The sequence below is a fragment of the Condylura cristata genome, unplaced genomic scaffold, assembly GCF_000260355.1.
Source record: "Condylura cristata isolate star-nosed mole 26May11 unplaced genomic scaffold, ConCri1.0 scaffold00018, whole genome shotgun sequence".
Lineage (NCBI taxonomy): Eukaryota > Metazoa > Chordata > Mammalia > Eulipotyphla > Talpidae > Condylura > Condylura cristata.
In genome coordinates this window covers 24,089,283-24,110,930 of record NW_004567119.1, presented here as the reverse complement: position 1 = coordinate 24,110,930, position 21,648 = coordinate 24,089,283, and the positions used below count along the sequence as shown (strand labels likewise).

The window sequence follows — 21,648 nt, the reverse complement described above, 5'->3', positions numbered from 1 at the left end:
TCATTAGGGAGATTGGTCTGAAGTTTTCTTTTTTTGTGTTTTCTTTGTTAGGTTTTGGTATTAGTGTGATGTTGGCTTCGTAGGACGTTTGTGGTAGTTTTCCTTATTTTTCAATTTTTTGGATGAGTCTGTGTAAAATGGGCACTAGTTCTTTTCTGAAAGTTTGGTAATGATGGTTAATCTTACTTAGCATGTTCTGATTACAAGCCCCTGGAGGCAACTTGTTTTACTTAAGTACCTTATTGAATCTGACTTTTGTCACATATATTCTTCTTAGTACTTTTGGAACCTCTTTGATTACATATTTGCCAGAAGAGAACAGATTTTTAAGACTATGTAAATAAGGCTTTCAAGGAACTCTTATTATAATAGTTTAATTTTACATCATTTTGTGCCTTTTTTCCATCTCAGTTGTAATCTCCATGGACTTTGATCATCAAATCACCCATGTGCCATCACCATAATCTAGTGCAGTTACCCGCAACCCCATTTTTGATCCCGTTCTCCATTCCACCTCCGTAAAATGTCTCTGTTATATAGTTCTTTATTTTTTTACTTATTTATTTATTTTTAAAGATTTATTTATTTGTACATACAGAACTGGGGTACAGGCCAGAAGTTCAGGGGCGGCGAGAGGCTTCACCAGAGATCGGAAGAGACAGAGTGGGGAACAGAACAGGCAGATCGACGAAGTACACTGCTGAGGGGAGCAGCGGGCAGGTCAGGAGAGGTCTGCCACGCCATGTGGTCACCTCCGGGGCAGGCGGGAATCGAACTCATGCGGAAGCGGTTTTAGATTCTCAGTGCTGTGCTTTAACCCTCTGCGCCACCAGGGAGGGCCTATTTTTATACCCCCCCTCCCCCAGTCCTTTATGCCCCTGCTATGAGTGAAACCATCTGGTATTTTTCTTTTTCTTTCTGGCTTATTTCACTAAATATGATCCCTTCCAGCTCCATCCATGTTGCTGCAAAAGGCATGAGTTTATCTTTTTGGATTGTTGGGTAATATTCCCTTGGGTAAATGCACCATGTCTTTTTAACCCATTTATCTACTTTTGGGCATTTGGGTTGGTTCCATGTCTTTCCTATTGTAAACAAAGCAGCAATAAACATGGGGGTGCAGGTGTCTTTTTGAGTAAGTGTTTTTGTGTCTTTTGGTAAGATACCTAGGAGTGGAATTGCTGGGTCATACGGAAGCTCGATGTTTAACAGTTTGAGGGACCTCCAAACAGTTTTCCATAATGATTGTACTAGTTTGCATTCCCACCAGCAGTGCAGGAGAGTTCCTTTTTCTCCACATGCTCGCCAACATTTGTTGTTGTTAGTTGTTTGAAGATGTGCCATTCTCACTGGGGTGAGGTGGTATCTCATTGTGGTTTTAATTTGCATCTCCCTTACTTCAAGAGATATTGAACATTTTTTTCATATGCTTGTTGGCTGTCTGCATTTTCTCTTTAGAGAAGTGTCTTTTTAGCTCTTCTGCTCAAGGAAGTTTTTTTTATAATCATGTGCAGGAGGATCATTCTTGTCCAACATTCTCTAGTGATTTTGAAGCATGTTTGAGCCAGTCTACAGTGTGTATGATGACCAGGCATGTGTTGAGTCAGGGCTGACAAATATGTCTTCTGTACCTTATGTCATATGGTGGGAAGAACCTCCAGGCCCCTAGAAGATGATTAAACCCTCTTGTTTGAATAATTTTATCTTAATGTCTGTAAAAGACCAATGATGTCCACTATGCACTGCTACTCTGGAGGTTAGGGAGGAGCACATACAGAAATGGGGTACAGCCAGGGGTGCAGGAGCAGTGAGAGGATTCACCAGAGACAGAGTGGGGAGCAGAACAGGCAGAGCAACAAAATACACTGCTGAGGGGAGCAGCAGGTGAGACAGGAGAAAGGTCAGCTGCACCATGTGTGTCAGCTCCAGGGCAGGAATCAAACTCACACTGAAGCAGCTTCGCTGAGTTTCAAAGTGCAGCGCTCCAACACACTGTGTTGGAGGGCCCAGGGCCACTATCTTTAAGATGCTGGACACAAGAGGAAAGAAACAACATTATGAGGGGGAGTTTTGAAAAATAATTTTTGACTAAAATGAGACTGTGATCACAAAAGTTATAGAATGGGTATTTTAGAATACATAGAAAATAGTAAAAATGGAAAGACAAATCTGATCAATCTCCTCTTCTGCTAGTTTTGAAGCAATTCCTCTCCTCTCTTAACAGGTATATTTCCTATTGTTCTAATCATAGCACATCATTAGTGCATGCATATATCTGAGTGTGTGTGTGTGTCTGCCACCTCTTTAAACATTGTATCATGCTCTATTTCCAGGTGACTTCATAGTTCATGGTAGATCCTGAGGAAAGATGAAGAAAAGATGAAGTATGTTACTGAAGGAGGCAGTATTTAGGAAACTGCTACACTCTACATGACTATTATTTTTTCAATGTAGAAAGTTATGCCCTAATATACTGTAAAGGTTTGTCCTTAATGGTGTAACTTCCTTTAGACTACAAGGACAGTATTTCCATAATATTTAAGAATTAAAATTATCAGTCGGTCTAGAGCTACTGCTGAGTCATGGTTTCACATAAACCATTTCATGATCTTTCAGAAGAAGAAAGAAGAGATGAGACGATTGAGGCAAGGGACGCAGTGAGGAGACTTAGTGTAGCTGAGCAGAGTCTCGCGAACATCCTGAATTTCAGGATGTTTTTCGTAGTTGAGCATAGGCAGAAAAATGGGTAGAATGTTTGTTCAATAAAGAATTTAGACCTGGATAAAAGCCAGTGGGCATAGCGGAGTCAACTGGAGAGGTCACAGTGCCCAAGGGAAATGGCTCTAAGCAAGACACTTAACCTCAGTCGCCTCAGTTCTCTTGTTGGTGTAGTGCAGTGCTTATGCAAACTTAATACATGCCAAAAGACGTCTGCAAGGCAGTGTCTAAAATTGACCCTCTGGATTTCATCATGCATGCTTAGTTATTATTTATTAAGATGTATTGGGGGCAAGTCTCAAATAGTAGAGAAGAAAAAAGGCTAATATATGAAGGGAAGAAGTGGGCGTAGGCACAGTGCAACAGAAACTAAGAATCCAGGGGGACTTGGCATGCCAATCAAGTCGATATTCATTATATAGTATTTTTGTAAAGACTAATAATGGTTTGTTAGCAGAGTGTTAGGCCATGAGCTGAGATCTTGGGCTGGCAGGTGTTAGGCCATGAGCTGAGATCTTGGGCTATCTATGACCAGTCCATGACTGACTGACCAATTTCAAAAGGTGCTATGAAGGATCATAAAGTTTAGTTCCATGTGTATTTTGATGATAGTTGCATCTATATTTAAAGCTTTCTGTCACTGTAAGCACTCTTGGTGTTGTCAGACTGTCTATTGGACTGGATGAGCTGCAACTTCTTGCAATTGAATGTCAATAAGACCAAAGCAATTTTGGTTGATTCATAGCACCAGCTTAAGCATATTCACTTGCACAGATTACATTTGACAGATAGTTACCTTCAGCTGAACTCTGTGGTTAGAAGCTTGGGCGTACTCTTGACAGTGAGCTTACAGTTGATGCCTGATGTTTATTTCATATCCTGTTTTTACCTTTCCTAAAACTGCATGTGTAAGTCTATATTTAAATATATTCACAGCTGATGTTCTCGTCAGTCCACTTGTTATCTCTGGACAGGCTGTTGCAATGATTCCATTTCATTATTTTAATAATGATAACTTGCACTTATCCAGTTTTAATTTCACTATAGCAGGGGAATAATGATTAATTTTAAAGGGTCTTGTTGGTGAACAATCGGAACATGATCACTCAAAAATGCCCAAGTGATGGAGAATTGCAACCTCTCTAGTAAACTTAATAGCTTCAGACTTTGTTGTATGATTGTGGATATTAAGAAAAAATAACCATACTTATTTGCTTTATAATTATTCTTGTTATTTTATAGTAACTGTTTAGGCCTAGCAGTTTTCTTCAAAGTTTAGACATAGAATTATAAGTTGCAAAATATAATTAACGTATTTGAAAATGCTGTCATTGAATAGTAAAATACATATAACTCAATCCATTATGTAATTTAAAATTTATATATTTGAACATTTAGGTTAAGAAACACATTGACATAGGCTTTTGTGTTTGAAAAGAGGTGCAATTGTGGTGGGCATCCATTCTTCATTATGGTATGTTCTTAGGTTTTCAGTCATGTTAAACTCATTAACATTCTGGTTGGGAAATTTAAGAGATATATAGATCTAATGATCAGAGTCTAAGTCTCCTGTTCTATACAAATAACACTGCGAGTCTCTGGAATCCTTTTATTTGACTAGGTGAATGGCAGTTGTGTTTGCATCAGCCTCAACCTAGCTTAGAAATAGCAATTTCAAAGCAAACATGTTTTACTCATGCATTTCCATCTTTTCTAGAATCTGAGATTTTAAGACATCAAACAATTCAATTTATGCACTTGTACATTTTACACAGGAGGAAAAAATCATGCTGAAATAGGTAAAATGTTATTTTCAGAATTATTTTCTCTACACTTACTGGTATGCTTTCTCTTTACTCTTTTTTTTTCTTTTAAACACTGACAGTCAATTTTTTATATTTCTCTTTTCCTGACAGCTAGTAAATGTACTGACAGTTAGAAGCAAGATGTAAATGTAAGTCACTATTATTTTGTCCACCTGATACCTGAGCATTAGTGGAAATGCTTAGCTCTATTTTAAAATAAAAACTAAATCATCTCCAGTGGTTTAGAAGGAAAGATGTATAGAAAAACTGTACTCTGTAAATAAAAATGTGTTTGAGGCAAGATTTTAGTGTATTTAGCAATATCTTACTTCATTAAAGATGTGACTGGACTTTCTGTTGAGGAAAATAGAAGTTTTATTTAAGATTTGTACTTACTTTCTGATCCATGAGTCATACATACCTTTTCAGAAATTAGTGGAGGAGATATAAGTGGAGAAAAGCAAACAGGTTAAGAAGTTAATAAATATCAAGTTAAGAATTTGCTCCTGCTTTACTATGATTCAAGATGAGAAATTGTTGATATGATTATGACAAAAATTATAATGAATTTACCCCTTGAAGAAGTGTCATATGTGTTTGGATTTGGTGAATTAGAACTTACTAGTAGAAGTATGTTGGGACAGATTGGGCCAATACCTCCACTATAGAAGGACTTGTTCCTTCCTTTGAAAAGTGATGTATCATTTCTGTATGTGGTAAGTAACAGCTGAACTTCAGAATACAGTGAGATAAATAAATGCTCTGTTCACTTATTTATTCGATGCAGTTTATGTTTCATCCTTTGTATTTTGGTCTCAGCATTATGCTTATGAATATGAGAGTTGGTTGAGTGGGAAAACTTGAGATTTACAGATTTTTATATTAAAGCATGCAGCTGTCAACTAGGCACTTTCATCCAAGAGCTTAGTCTTCCTTTCATGTGCACTAAGTGCTCAAGAAATAGGCCCTTCATTTCTTTCCATTGTCTTATTCTGCCCGTCACCACTTTTTATGCTATTATCCTTGCTCACAATTATATATAGCTTTGTGAAAATTTGTCATATAAGATTAAAATTGAGTTGCCTTTACACAGAATAGTTCCAATATCCTTTTGATGGTTTGAAGAGTACCTTTTGGAGGCAAGCAAAGGCCTGCATAATAAGACACAAAAGCAGGCATTTCCTCACAGAAAAAGCAGCAGGAGTTGCCTTGGCAGGGGCCATTGCAAGTGGTGTCAACAGCTTAGAAGTTGCCATTGGCCTGTCGGGTGTTATGCAGATAAATTGTAGCTCTGGCTTGTCCTCCAATGTCATTCTTTGATTCCTCTCTCTGTTAACATGGCATTTGCATTTCGGTCTGACTGAGAACAAGGCCCTGTGCAAATGCCTCGTGACACATGGAGAGAGCTGCTTTTATGTTAAAAGTGATCTGTTTTCTTGTTCTCTGTGTTCACAATAAAGATTCATTTTCTGAGTCCTAAGTCATTTGGAATTTCTTTGTGTATTTGCAGTTTCTATTTTAAGGTAAAATGAGGAAATGCAAGGAGTGGAATTAATCTTTAAAAACTAGACAACTACAAAAACTATAAAATGGGTTGGTTCCTGGCAGCAACCACCAACACGCAAAGCAACCCAAACAGGCAGAAATTCCAGCAGGAGACAAACTCCTCTGGGGACCTCTCAGTCTTCCTTTCCAGTGAGCTGTGGGACGGGAGTACTTTGAAATAGTCCCACTGATAGACAAAGTAGGACTTGCCAAGTACGGGTTCCATCGACTCCTCAAGCTGGGGCACCTTTTGAATTTCCTGTTTTACATGAAAGCTAGATTTTTTAAAAGAAAATAACGGTTTAATTTAATTTATAGACTTTTGTTGGCTTTTCACTTAAAGTAGCCAGTAGCTGGAACTAGATCTCCACAGCATGCAGTGGTTTGAACCAGGTCTCCCCTGCCTTTCCAGTAATGTTATTCAAGACAAACTCACCCTGTGTGGTGTATGTGATTCTCAGGAGGCGCCGGTGTAAGAGCAGGTGAGTGTATCCAGAGAGCCTGACACTACTCCCTGAGCTGTGTGAGTGCAGTGCCCACACCAGATTTCACATCCTACCTATATCAGAGGGCCCAACACTGTCTCTGTGTACAGAGCGTTGAAGACCCCTGATGCGTTTTGGAAGTGTTGCATGAAAATGGAATTGAGAGCTTGAGGGTCTGTACAGGGTGTCAATCAGCGCTAGGCAGAGCCTGGAGTCCAGAGAGTCAGCACACAGCCAGGGCCTCTGTCATTCACCTGGAAAGCCCTTTCCCCCAGCTGGGGATGGTGGATCTTATTACAGTAGCGTTTATGCCCCAGTCCTTACAGTGTTCAGCATGTGAAGAAAGTTCTCTAAATCCCAGTGTTGGTCTCAGATTATTTAACTTGCCTGGACTATTCCATGCAGAAAAAAAAAAAAATGGCTCTACAAAAGATCTTTTCCCCATCTGGTCAGCTAGAAGAAACTAAATTGTGAAAATGGAAACCATGTTGTTAAAAATGGGTGCTGTAGTTTGTTTTGACAGCCATACTAGTGTTATCATTGATGTTTCTTATCTACAGTCATGCACCACAGTGTTTCAGTCCTCTTTGGACCCAGATGTTCAACAGTGATCCCTGTAGGTCCCAAGACACACGTCAGGTGTGTCAGAGGCTAAACTGTCTGGTTTTGTGTAAATGCACAACACGACCACACAAGGTCAGCATTGCCTAGTAGCACACTTCTCAAAACACATTGCTGCGCTTAACCTGAGCCTACCTGTATCATTTACGAAAGCCAAATCTAAGTAGTCTAAGGGTTAAGTCTGTCACCATTTTCCTGAAAAATCATTTCTTTATCAAGTTGATAAAGTCTTAATGTTTCTGATACTCATCTTCTCTTTCTTTTCCGAATTACATCCTGTTCTCTTCCTAGAGGTGGAATGTGTACACAATCTGGAGCCTTATGTGTTTTCTCCTTTGCACAAAGTAATTAAACCATGTTTGAAAAGCAGTTCCCCTCCTCTTACTTCAGTATATCTTGATAACCTGTCAGGATTTCTAAATTGTGCCAGTGTAAATTCTCGGGGTCTGAGAAGCTGAGTAGTGGAGACAGTATTGGGCACTCCCCAGATGCTCTCACTGTTCTCCTCCTCACTTCTGCTCTCCGTTCCCGGGGTAATGGAACCTCTATTCAAATTACTTTGCAGATTGAACACTGTGTACAAGAATCTGGGTAGAGGTTTTAGTAGTGACAAAATGAACTAAGTAGGGTCTTTGTCCTAAAGAACTTAGTGAAAGAGAGATGATGTGAACGCTGATGACGGCATTATAAAATATCAGAAGTGACGGTGGTTGTTGAGAGTAAGCTGTGAGATAGCAGTGAAATTTTAAATATTATAAAACATTTAACTTAGATCCACACATCAGGCGTTTTCTGAGACAAAGTGGGAGAAGAGCTCTGGTGGGGAGCAGGCTGTGCAAAGGCAGGGGGCTGCGCTCAGGGTTCCTGGAATATTTGGGCAGGAGTAACTGTTAGGTTTGCCTTGTACCAGTTCATGGGAGGGATGTCAGTCAGTAGACACTAGAAGTTGATCAAATGCTCCATATTTAAAAGGAAACTAGTGGAAACATTTAGAACAAAGACGGGCCCCTAGGAAAGCAGTTTATTTTTGAAACTGGAGGTGGTTTGACTTTCTGTGCCAGCACTCTGTCAACTTCACTCCAGAGTTAGAGTACTGCGGTTAGTCTTGCAGCTTTTTTAACCTCACCACCCTTTGTTACCACCCCCACCCCACCATTAACAAGGTCCTTTCAGTAGTCTTATGCCATTATTTCTCTGCTCTTCCTTTCTTGAATTTCATCTACATTTGAGCAATAATATTAAACTTGTGTCAGTGTGTCGGACTACAGAAGGAATACTATATCTCTTTGGGTTCTTCTCCAGCTGGACAGCCATTAGTTGGTCAGCAGAGGAAAAACAATTTTGTCACAAGTGTATGGGGAATTGACATGATTGTAAACTCTAAATAATAACAGAGCAGACCTGGAATATTTATCCTGTTTTGGGGGACCTAGGGCATGAGGGATGGAGAGGGGCATTTACACATGACAGACAAGGTGGGAGGCCTTACTGTTACTCTGATAGTAAAGATGAAATTGCTAGGCTGGGCATAAAAGTACACTAGCATGGGGCCCTAAAACTAGGGTATTGCTCTTCAGTTAGGGAAGGTTGAAGGATTCAGACAAGGAGGAGGCTTCTTCTTCTGGCCTTCAGAGCCCTTCCTGTGCATGTGCAGAACAATGGATGTCTTCAAATCTTTGGATCTCTAGGTTGCTTTCATTGTTTCGAGTCTCATTATAATTAGGTTAATTTGGCTATTGAGAGTGGTGCTTCAATGAACACAGAAATGTATATACAGAATATATATTTTTTCATTCTTTGGGTAGATACCTAGGAATGGAACTGTTGGATCACATAGTAAATCTCGTTTTAATAATTTGGGAATCCTCTACATTGTTTTCCATAGGGGCTGGATCAACTTCCATCCCAACCTTATCCTGTAGGGTAAGAGGGTTTCTTTTTCTCTACATCCTCACCAAAACTTGATGTTTCTAGAATATAATATATGATGGAATGAAATGACATATATATTTTTTTTTAAGATTTATTTATTTGTACATACAGAACTGGGGTACAGGCCAGAGGCTCAGGGGCGGTGAGAGGCTTCACCAGAGACAGAGCGGGGAGCAGAACAGGCAGATTGACGAAGTACACTGCTGAGGGGAGCAGTGGGCGGGTCAGGAGAGGTCTGCCTCGCCATGTGGTCTCCTCCGGGGCAGGCGGGATTTGAACTCATGCGGAAGTGGCTTTAGCTTCTCAGTGCAGTGCTTTAACCCGCTGCGCCACCAGGGAGGGCCATGAAATGACATATATTTTTAATGATGAGCAAACATTGACAACTCTGCTAAAATCTACATAAATCCTCTTTCTTTACCTTAAACAAAATTCTCCTTCTCATGGCTGGTGATTCATTTGTTGTCTCTTCCAGTGGTGATAGATAAATTACCTGGCACATTGTTCTCCAATTATTTTTAATACTGGGACTAACCCAGAAATTCTGTTGATTTCTTCATTTGCTCTCATGCTAATTATTTTCTCTCCATAAATGTACTAAAACTCAGCCATTTCTAAATTCTCCTATGCCCCAGAAGAGAACTGGACATTCCTTCAAAATAGTCCTCTTTTTAAAACTTTTGATATCAAAGAAAACTCAAAAACACAGGTCTTCTCACATATTCCCTGGAAGCAGCTTTTCTTCTGCATTTGACATTTCTGGTCATATTTGGTTTTTCATGAGTCTGGCAATGTGTCCTGCTTGGTTTCTGGGCCAGTGTTGGTCTCCTGTAAGTACAGGGTAGTGATGCTAATGTTCATAAATATTTTGAGTTGCCTGAAAAGAGAAGTTATTTCAGATATGTGCTCAGAATGACCTTCTATTTAAATAGAATGACTATTATACTCAGTTTCTCCCCATTCTAACCTCCTACATTTTCTTTTATCTTATTTCGCACAGACTTTTGCAATATCTATCAATTTAGTGCCATATATAGATATCAGTAATAGACTAACGATCTGTCTCTTTGCATATCACTAGTGAAAACCTGAAAAAGGCAAGATAGAATACCTTACCCATTTTTCTCTGAATTCCATGACTATCTAGTTTCAATGACAATGCCTGAATTCCAGTTCATATAGGGTGTTATTTCAAATAAGACTGAGCGTTTACCTGTAGGTGGCTCTTCGGTTCAATTATATCTTCGTTATATTTGTTTGGGTTTGGGTTTCATTGCAGCATCCTCTGTGAGGCTTGTCCATTAAAATATATATTCCTCCTAGACTCGGGATGGTGTACAAGTGGTTAGTCCTCTAGGGAGGTAAATGTAATTTGTTTGATTGGATACTCAAGCTTTTCAATTGTTTTTATTTTCCTTAGAGAAATAGAGCCTTATAGCTTTCAGGTCAATTGGTGTAATGCTTGGATTCAGCTGGACTGATACTTTTCTCCCCTTGTAAGTCTCTCAGTCCTCAGAGAAATCCTTGAGAAAGCTGTTATCTGGCTGGCTGATGGCATAAGTGACTTAGACACTGACTCTGAGGGGTGTGAAAGCCTGATGGCAGCATGAAGTTTTGAGGAGAGCTCAAGCGCACTAGGACTGAGGTGCTTAGGCAGCTCCCACAAACATCAACTACAGTTAGTTTATCAGGCCTGTGTGGTTTTGAGCTAAGAAAAAGGATTTGCAGTTTCAACTTTCTCAGACCCACTAGCCACCGATCAAAAATGCTACTACTGTGAAGTATAGAAAGAATAGAATAGGATGGCATGACTTTAGGAATCCAGGACAGCAGAAACCACAGCCTCGAGCACCCACAGGAGACAACAGTGGAGACAGCTGAGTAGAGTCGTGGCAGCTGGAAGCACAGAGTCGGCAGCCTCCAGGGCTAGGAGACCACTGCCAGTGCCATGACTGGGCACCCAGCACCCGAGTGCTGGCCCAGGGTAGCTGCTCCTACTCGTCTCATCATGAGACAGTAGGCAGTGGAGATACTTGACCTCAGGTGGAGACACAGGTGTGGGCTCTGGACCCTGAGAAGAGAAGCTGATACAACTCGGACAAAAGGGGGACCGGTGCCCACAAAATGAGCTGTGCTGCATATTTTCCCGGGGCACACAATGACTGGATTCAGTCTGGAGTGAAGAGCGACATGTCCTGCACATCTACCACCCTACCAGGTGCATGGGAGATGCAACACAAGGGGGCGGGGGATGTCAGAGGCGGTGCAAGCTTTGCTGGAGCAGAAGACACATCTTTGAATTAAACGTGCTTTGTGCTGGTATTGGGGCTGGGACTCATCTCTGACTGCTCAGAGCTGAGGCTCCTGGGTGCACAGGAGAGCAAAAACTAGATAGACACACACCGAGAAAAGTGGCAGTTGCCAGGGCTAGAATAGGAAGATCGGCAAGAGAGTTGTCACCTGATTATTTGGGACTATGTGGGCATATCTGAGGTGGCTCTAAACAAGCAAAGACCTGAATAAAAAGTTTCAAGCTAACCCTACCTCCCTTTTCCCTAAGATCCATGCTAGGAAAACTAAATTCCAAAATCTCAAGCTAAATGGAAGAATTTTTCATGATTCCAAAGTGACTTTGTAGACGGTGGAAATGAGCAAGTGACACTAAAACAGGTGGGAAGTTGATGTCATTTATAAATGGCCATGGCTTCTCCTATTAGGAGACAGCAGACTCTGGTGAGCTGCCCAGGTCATTAAGTATTATGTGAGACACGGTGCAGAGAACAGTGCTTCTATATTAGCTATGATAATCATAGCAATTCCCACCACTTTAAAATTGCCTTATCTCTTCATATCTACTCTCGTTCTTTAGCCGCTTTTTCTAAAATATACGGAAAGCAGTCATATAAACTTACTAACGTTCTATTTTATAAGCAAAATGAACATGCAGATGTTTTTCCCACACAGAATTTTTTCCTGATTCCTATTGCTAAGGGCTGTCAACTGCTAGAGATGGGTGACCCAGGCTTTGCAAGAAGAAACAATCTATTCTAAATACACAACCCACCCAATTTAGAGATTGTTTTTTGACAACTGCTGCTTTTTTGGGGGTAAATAGCTTAGGAAGAAATAAGAAATTATTAAGTTCTAAATAAAAATAAATTATAAAATGAATATTATGTTCAAGATAGCCACTTAAATCTGGCACTACAATTGATTGCTAGCTTGAAGTTTTTCAAGTGATAATAAAAACACTCATTCATTTTGGCCAAATGTTGATAGTTAGTTTGATGTTATTAGTTACAAATGGGTAAGAAAAAGGAAAATTTCCCTTAATGTGTTGTATTTGATCTATAGTTTCTTTTTCTTTTTTTCTTTTTTTTAGGGCTGATATGATCCGTACCGTAAAGAATACCTATTTGCCACTTTCATTCCTGTTGTCTAAACCAAATTAAATGTGTGTGCTTCTCCATTAGTGATTGAGGAAAAAAAAAAAACCCTGCTTAGACAATTACTGTCTCTCAGCTCTCGGGCAGAGAGCATCACCTTTAAACAAGGTCATCATGAAAACCTTATTCTCAATTTTAGAATGTCTTAAAGTAATTCACATCTGATTTCATGATACAGTTTTCTAAAGGAGTTTAAAGAATCACGTTTTCCCTTTGACTCTTCTTCATCAGTTTATGAGACACATTTTTAGCACATTTTGCTCAGCAGTCTTGGAGCTGAAAAGAGCTAAGAGGATGCAGAGTGACTAGAAGACAGGCGGTTCTGGAAAAGCAGGTATTTCTTTTAAGACTGTAAAGTGAGTTAGGTAGTTCATCAATCATGTAATGAAATATTTCATCCTGGTTGAAAACGCTAGTAGGAGCAAGTCCAGCAGAGTGCAGGTGGGCATTTTTGCCTCTGTTCTGTTTACATGGCAGGGCTCCCTTTTAACTTAGAAATTTCTGCTCTGGATCTTTAAGATGTCAATTGAGTACTGGCACTGGGTTTGGTTTTTGGAGGCACACAGAAATGATTTTCTGTATATTTGTCTACACAGGCAGGCTTGATTGATGGCTCTTCTCACTCTGGGTCAGGAGTGAGTTCACATCGCTCCTCACAGGGCTGTGGGCCACTCCCTTGAGTAGAAACAGAAATCCAGTGGTCACATTTTTAGGATCTTGCTTCAGACATAATTTGACTTGTGATATACAATTTAAAGTGATGACAACACTCACTGATTTGGTGGAAAGTGAGAAAGGTAAATTTAAGTCAGCACATAAAAAAATAAAAAAAAATGGGGATAGAGCAACATTAAGGGGATTTGGGGTATCTTTCAAGCCTTTCCTCAATTTCGTGTGTATTTTTCTCTTTTCCTGCAACCTTCCCTTATTCCCTGTCACCTGTCACTTCTGCACTTGGCCAATGCCTACTAATCCTCCAAGAGTTAGTCTTTACTTCTACAGCAATAATCTAGAAAGTTCCATATAGTTGTGAGTTCCTATTCTGAGGCCAGCAGTGAAAATAATAGCAATAAGAAGCAAAGGGAAACCTGTCTCACCAGGTTTTTGTTTATCATGAACCAATGGTTCCTCCACAGAGATATCTGTAAAGTTAAAATAAAATCATGAGAGATCTCAAGTAAAGTGGATGCCTGGTACTGCCAAATCAATAAAATATGCAATATGTTAATAAAGTGTATGTGAATAAAGAGAAGTGTGAATAAAAAGAAGAATCAAGTAGGAAGGTTAGTGCTTGCTAACCTTGTGTGACCCTTTTAGATAGGTAGGTAGTTGGACATGTAAGGAAATATCTACTGGGGATGAGATCAGCAGGTGTCTGGAGAAAGAATGTCAAGGAGCAGGAATAGAAAATACCAAGTCCTGAGGAAAATTAGTGCATAGTGTTTGAGAATGCGGTGCTCCAGAGAGCAGGGAGGCTTGTGGTAGTGACTGAGCCAAATGACAAGGGACAGATGTGGTAGGGGAAAGCTTTGTGGAATTTAACTTAGACTCAGGGAAGACTCATTGGAGGTCTCTTTGCAGAGGAGGGATGTGAACTGCTTTTGATTCAGCACAAATCTTGGGGCTGCTGTCTTGAGAAAAGGCTGTGTTTATCTATCTCTAATGTGTAGCATGGTACTTAGCTACTGCTACTGTGCACACTAAATATTCAGGCAACAGAACTGTTCAAAAAGGCTATGGTTTTTACTGAAGGGTATGATGGATGACTTTCTCCATACGTAAAAGACAAAGTAAGAAGTTGGTTTTTAAGGAGAAGCAATTGTAGTTGAGACAACTTCAGCATAGAGTATTGAAATGGTTACTAAGGAGTTTTATTGCAGTTACTAATAATTGATTGGAAACCATGTGCTCCATATGGATAACATGAAAAAATAAACCAACAATATGTGACATAATCAAGAGTGTAGAATATTATGGCCTGTGCACTGAAAAATGTTCTTAAATCTGGAATTGCACCTGGAATGTTTGTGGACAGTATCTTTAGAAACTAGGCTGATTCTGTGCCCATTCTTGAGGAAATCAGAAATCTGGCAGATTTTCCATCTTATAAATGTGTGAGTTAATAGCTTTTTAAAGCAGAGAGCAAGTTCATTGCTTGGGAAGAGGTGGCCATGAGAGTTTCATTCCAATAAACAATCAAGAGAGGACCAGTTTACATTCCTATGTTAAGTTTGTACAGACTGATTAAATTGGCTTGTTTGTAGGTGGCCTGATAGGGAGAGCTTTTAATAGACACCAAGGGGACCTAAGTGAATCCAGAGCTTCTTGCCCAGGGGGAAATGTCATGCATGTGGGCACACATTGCTAAAGGGCCAGGCTTGCCTGAGTCATTCGGACAAAACAAAAGTGCAGGTGTGTGTGGTAGAGGGCAGAGGGTGGGAGCAGGGGCTAGAGAAAGAGGGTTGAAATACTACATCTGAGCTCGTTGGAAGTGAAAAATAGAAAAAAAGAAAATGTTGGAGGGACTACTGTGTATGAATTCATTTACCCAGAGCACCTTCCATGTGGCCACAAGACTGAGTCACAGGGACTAAGCCCAGCTGGTCATGAGAATGCAGGTTCATTCTGGTATCTGTGGCAACCATGTGACTTTCTGCTGAAGTCACTTTTTGTGAGTAATTGCCCCCACTCTTTTTTTTTTTCTTTCCCACATTGTTTATATCAATATAGCTTAATTTAATAGGCCAGAGTACCTATAATTATATAACACTACAAAAAGTCATCTTTGTAGACAAGGTCACTCTGCAAAAGTGAAGACTCCCTGCATGACACATTTTGTCTGTTATGAAATGGTGCCTTTTCTTTCTTGATTAGAATTTAACACAGTGTAGATGCTGCTGGTGGTTTTATTTTTGGAGTATCAATTAGTCAATCAATCAGTTAGTATTTATTGAGCTTCTGCCCAGCATGTAGGGCATGCTCATCCAATTTGCAAATGACACAAATCTTGGAGGATGGTAAATACATTGGGTGACAGACACAGCGTCCAAAAAGATTTTGACAGCCTGGAGCAATGGACTGAATCTAACAAGATGAAATATAACGTGGATAAATATAAATCTCTGTCCCTGAGCCCACAAACTGCCAAAGTCAACGATGGGGGATGTGTTTCCACTGTGATATCAGAAAACTTAGTGTTGTAGTGACTACTCTGCTCCACTCAGTAGATCAGTATTACCTCTCATGGCGTCACTGACAGATATCAAGCGTGGACTTGTGGATTATATATTTAAAATGATAATCTTTTTTCTTTTAGTTAGGTAACTCAGCCCACAAGTAGAGATTGTAGTATTGTCAGACTCATGTGTTTTTAATAATTTATTTATATATATTTTACATTATTGCTCATTCTTTTTTACAATGTCCATAGTCAGATTTTAAGAACAGGGCTCCTGAACCATGTCCTCTTCAGAACGCTGCAGAAATGAGATGCCGTTGAGTTGAAGAAGATCGGGAGAAGAATGCCACCTCTGTACTATGTGTGAGCTCTCTCATGGCAGGGGGATTATACTTGTGCGATGTGGCCTCAGCAGTTAGAGCAGGAATTTTAGGATTGAAGGTAGAAGGAGACCTTCTCAGTTCAATCCTTTATCATAGTAAAAGCTGTCTGAAGAAAGCATTCCCAGAAACAGAATAAGGGAGTAGGCCCTCACTTAGGGATAAAACTACTACAAAGGGTTAGCCTGAGAAGTCTGCGGCTCAGTGCCAGGCAGCTGGCAAATTCATACCCTTCTTACCCTGGGAGATATTCACACAGAATTTGACTCACCATCCCTGGGCAGAGTCAGAGCGAGACACTCAGTGGGTTTGATAAACTAGATGGTTGTCACTTCACAATGCAAACTGTATGTCATTGGCCAAGGAAAATTGCTTAACACAGGCTCTGGGACCAGCCATGGTGATGTTTCATTTTTGATTCTTCTTGATTCAATCTCATTCTCTTTAAAAGACAATAATAACAAATTGGCTGTGGAGTTTGAATAATACCCCCCCCAAATTTAGACAAACTGAAAGCAGTGAAACAGCTTGAATGAAATATGGGGATGAAAGTCAGCATGGTGTGATCATCAGATGGTGAGAAGACCCCACTCATTGACCCCAGGTGGCTGTTAGTGATTGGTTAGAAATTAGGTTGCATAGAATGAGTGAGAAAAGTCCTCAGAAGACCATAGGTTTAGTAGAGTAAGCATGAGGAGGAGGGCACACACCTTGCCCTCAGGTGGGTGTCTGTAAATACACATGATATTTTAAATAATCTTTTACAGAATTTTTCAAAAATATTTCCTAACTTATACTTAAAACTCACATTGTAATAGTGGAATCTTTTATGCAAATCCTTCTATAACCTAGAAATAAAAATTGTATTGCAGGACAATATATTTCACAAAGTCCAAAACTTGCTTTTCCTCTCCATAAAATTTTCCCTTTGGATTCATAGTGAAGAGGTTTTTCTTGGCTTTTGGAATGCTCTCCTTTATACTTGTATCCCTTATCATCATCTTTGGAGAGTGACTCTGAATCACGATAGTTGCCACATCACTTTATATTAAATCTATGAAGAAGGTGGTATTCAAAATGTGTAAAAGGTTTTGCTTTAAGAAGAGACCCATCAATTTAATGAAACTTATATTCTTGGGAGGCCTGTAGATTGGTTCTGAAAAGGCAAGTGCTACAGAACAGATCTAAAAACATGTTCAGGGCCTCTCTGGTAGTGCGGGGGTTAGAGTCACAGTGCTATCATGCTATCAGCAGCCACTACAGCATGAGTTCAATCCCCAGCCAGGAAGCTACACACATGGTACAGAGGACCTCCCCTGTCTGGCGCTCTGTTTCCCTCGGCAGCGCAGTTCCACCTGTTCTGCTCTCCTGTCTCTGGTGAATCCTCTCACCCTACACACATCTGGCCTGCACCCCAGCTTTTCTGTGCATAACACAATAAAAATAAATCTATAAAAGCATGTCCCAGGCCTATGAAGGAACCAAGACATATCCTCTGAGGACATTCATTGAGAGAGAGTGCCCTTTCCTAAAGGCATACAAAGTAAGAACTGCAGTCAGAAACCACTAGCATCATTTACAGTGATTCAAATACTACAAACTATATTGCAGTTATTCTGTTGCTTAATACTTACAGCTTCCTTGAGACAAAGGACCTTGGCTGTGTTTTTTTGTGCCATTATTCACATGTACCATGGTGGGTACTGGGTTAATGCTGTATTGAATTATATTTAGATTAGAAGACTGTAGGTAATAGCAAACTATTTTTCCTTTGAGAAGGGCAGCATGCTAGTCTTTATTTTCCAGCCTGGGTCAGAAGTTTCTCTTCATTGTTGGTAGAAAATAGGGTTGGGATGTCAGGAAATGTTGGGACAGGTTGGTTGTGGCCATATAGTATAATGTAGCGGATTTGATTATGTTTTCATTTGCACACTTCTAAATTATTGTGGAATTTTGAATTGTATCCCCCTCTAAGAAGGTGCTACTGTTGCATAGATTCACACCTCTTCAGATATGTGACCACACTCACCTTAAATCCATTCTGCTCTTGGACTCATGGGGACACAAATTTTAATCTGAAAAATGTTGACAATAAAATGTGAAACCCCAAGAGAATGAAGGCTTGAAAGTGACCTCACTTTTTGCCCTTGCTGAGTATTTTTGGACCTCTAATGAGGGGATTTAAATTTTTCTATAACTTCTGGTCTGTCAATTCCTTCAAGATACACCAATAAACATGTACAAATGCTTCTAATCTCATAGGGATGCAGAATGAGCCAGGTGGGCAGTTGACTTTAGCAGAAGGCTTTCTTTCACAAATCAGAAATTCCATCCTATATATTCCTATTCCCCCAAACAACTGGCAAGGGGATCGTCAGAATGAGCTATTGCAGAAAGCCCCCTTCGTCTTCACAATTTCATTGTGATAGAGCCCCAGACCAGAATTGCAAAGTAGTTTTAGAGAATCTTGGAATATAAAACACGGCACAGAACACGAAAGGAGATTTCATCTTATTTATAGAAAGGTGGTTGATAGGGGAGGGGACAAGGGAAAGAGTGGCTGGGGGTCATCATTATTCATTTCGTAAGTACCACCAAAGTGAGACCATCCTTCTGGAATTCACTGCAGGGACACTGAATCCTCCTACTAAGCAAATGTATGATGAGTTGATAAAAAAAGAAAAAAGGTCCTGAACTCTTGACTATAGATATAATACAGTGAACACAGAAAATCAAAAGCATGCTTTCTATCTGACTCAAAATAAAGGTGCACTTAAACTTGTAAAAGACAACATTTTTATTTGAATGATATGACAGAACTGTCACAGGAGTGTTACCTGCTATAAAGAAAGCCTAAGAATTATTACCTTTATTAGAACAGTGACACTGAGCTTTCGCCATACATTTCTAACTTCTGTCCCTCTACAGAGACAATTTTCTTTTCTTAAATAAACTGTCATGCTAGTGTTAATATATTGTTGGCTCTCTCATGCTCTGAGAATACTGCTGATATAAAACATGTATATGTTAGATTGGTAATAGTATCTTTAGTGTAGCTGACTAGAACAAATGTGTTTCCCTCATGGCTGTGCTAATGTGATAAAGGAAAATTGGCTGTTCATCAGCTTTTGGCTGGGTAAAGACAGTAGAGATGGAACCACATTCTTTTTTATGCATTAATACCATCGAGAACTTTTCACGAGTTATATTTCATGTGCCTGCATGTTGCGCAAAGATGTTGTAAAACATGAGATAATGCTACAAATAACAAAGTAGAAAAGCCTGTATCTTTTATAATGATAACAGTCAAACACCAAATGACAGTAACAGGCTGTAAAAAATGGAATGCAAAAAAATAAATAAATAAAAAACTAAACACCAACCATGTAGCCCCACTATCCAACAGAGAGGTATCTACCCTGACCCTTAAGGAGTTGGGGTGTGATTTTAGGTCTTAATGTCAAAGCTTTGTCTTATAAATAAATATAATACCAGGTCAGTGAATTCAAGAAAGAAAAAGGTTTAAATGAAAGCAGTTTGTTTAGAAGGAAGAAAAGCCATATGTGTGTGTAACTTTTTGGAGAATTGATATTCCTTAGTCTTTATGTAAAAATCTCAGATTTAATTTAATTTCTATTTTGAGAGTAGGGGATTTCTGCAAGGAATTTTTAAGGTTACTCACAGACACTTTCATCATTTGTTAGGAGGCCTTTTGCTAGAAGAGCTTGTTGAGTGCCACAGTTTGATGTATAATTACACTTAAAATGTTAACCTCTATCTGTTCAGCTGCAAGATACTTTCTCTCCCATTTTTGTTCTGTGATCCTCACCTGAACCTTTTTTGACTATTTTAGACACTTTCCTAATTAGGGTGCAAGTGATTCTTTTTACATTTAAGTTAATAACACTTGAATAAAAATATTTGTAGACCAAAGTTGGTATCAAAACAACTGATAAATTTATTCAGAAATAAAATCAGTGGCAATTGTTTAAAACCACCTACAAAATAGTCTCAGAAAAGTTTGATTGAATTATTTCTTCAGAGGTGACATCATACAAACAAAAACACTGTGATTTTCTAGGGTGTAACCCAGAGATTGGACTACAAGCCTGGGAATAAACTAGCCAGCTGCTAAATAGTTCAATGGGGACACCTGTGTTCGCCTTCACCTCTGTATCTTGTGTGAATGCTCTGTTCGCTGTTTTGTTCTGGTAACAGCAGCTACTGAGTAGCTGTGACCTGTCCTCTTTGGACTACAAAATCAAATCACTTGGCTTGTAAATTAAACCTCAAAATTCTCTGGCTCTTTACAGAAAATTACTAATCCCTGGCAGAGAGTTGCTAGGTGGCCTATTTAATGTATCTGGAATGTGATTGGAAAATTTTTATCTAATTCTATTTGGCGGCGGTAGAGATGAAAATTGCCAACTGAATACTAACCCCTAAGAAATTGAAAGTTTGTGAGACCAATTTCATAACTTGTATTTCTCACCTTTGTATGAATTTATGTCTACTTACATATATGGTTAAACCCATTTAACTAGTATTTAAAGAAACAAACTATCCTTAATTTTTTTTTTTGAGGACATGGCAGTTCGAGATGATAAATGTATGGCACAGAGTTCTGGAAACCTGTGAAGACCCTGGTACATGTGATCACAGCATAAAACGGCAGTGCTTAGTTTTATATCTAGCTGTATAAACACATAGATACAGCATGCATTATAAACTGAGCTCTGCCTTGCCAACTGGAGAAAGAGGAGACTCAGAGAGAGACTGCTGTCATGTAGTTACTATAAATTAAAAGTTATTCAGTTAAAATAATAATGGTACTAATTGCTTACAGGTGCATCAGACAAAAATCAGTTTCTTCATCAATGAGCTGGAGGACGAAAACACAGAATTTGATACCAGAGCTCTAAGTGGTCTACTTACACATTTGGCCTCTGGCCCTCTGCAAATAGGACAAAGCTTTTATGGTAAGATTTTGAATTCACACTGTTTATTGTTCAATTTCATTCTTAGACATGCACAGAAAATACCACATTAAAACATCTAAGGGTATTTGTTTACTAGTATTGTATTGCTGAAACAAATTTGCATGAACAGGGATGGTAGTTTGGTACTATGGAAATTTACCTTCCAGTGGTTCTGGTGCCAGAAGTCTACTTCAGAGACTTTCATTTTTGCTTCCTGCTGGAGGCTCTAAGAGAATTGCCCCCATTCCTCTCAAGTGGCTTCTAACTGCTCGAACTCTGCATTTTGCCTTCCTTGCCACATTGCGTTCTCCTTTGTGTCTTGTCCCCTGTTTGCTTATAGAATACTTGTGGTTAGGTGAGAGGACCACACTAATCCAGTAAAATGTCCTGTTGAGATTCTGACATCAGCAAAGTCCTTTTTTTTTTTTTTCAAATAAGATAAGAGCTCACAGATTCCAATTAGAAGTAAGACTTTGTTAGCTACTACTCAGCTCACTATAGTGAGGAAACTTGAAAACCAGGATGTCTGTGTTATGGTTGATCTGTCAAGTAAGAACAA

The 21,648-nt window shown here is 39.4% G+C and overlaps 1 protein-coding gene across 1 annotated transcript in view; it reads left to right on the top strand.

Annotated features, from left to right (window-relative positions):
- The window catches only part of USH2A (Usher syndrome 2A (autosomal recessive, mild)), a 589,735-nt gene that overhangs the window by 23,514 nt on the left and 544,573 nt on the right, over positions 1 to 21,648 (top strand). Inside the window, 1 exon segment of the mRNA XM_004685238.1 lies at positions 20,957 to 21,089. Within this exon segment, the coding sequence (XP_004685295.1) occupies positions 20,957 to 21,089 (133 nt within the window).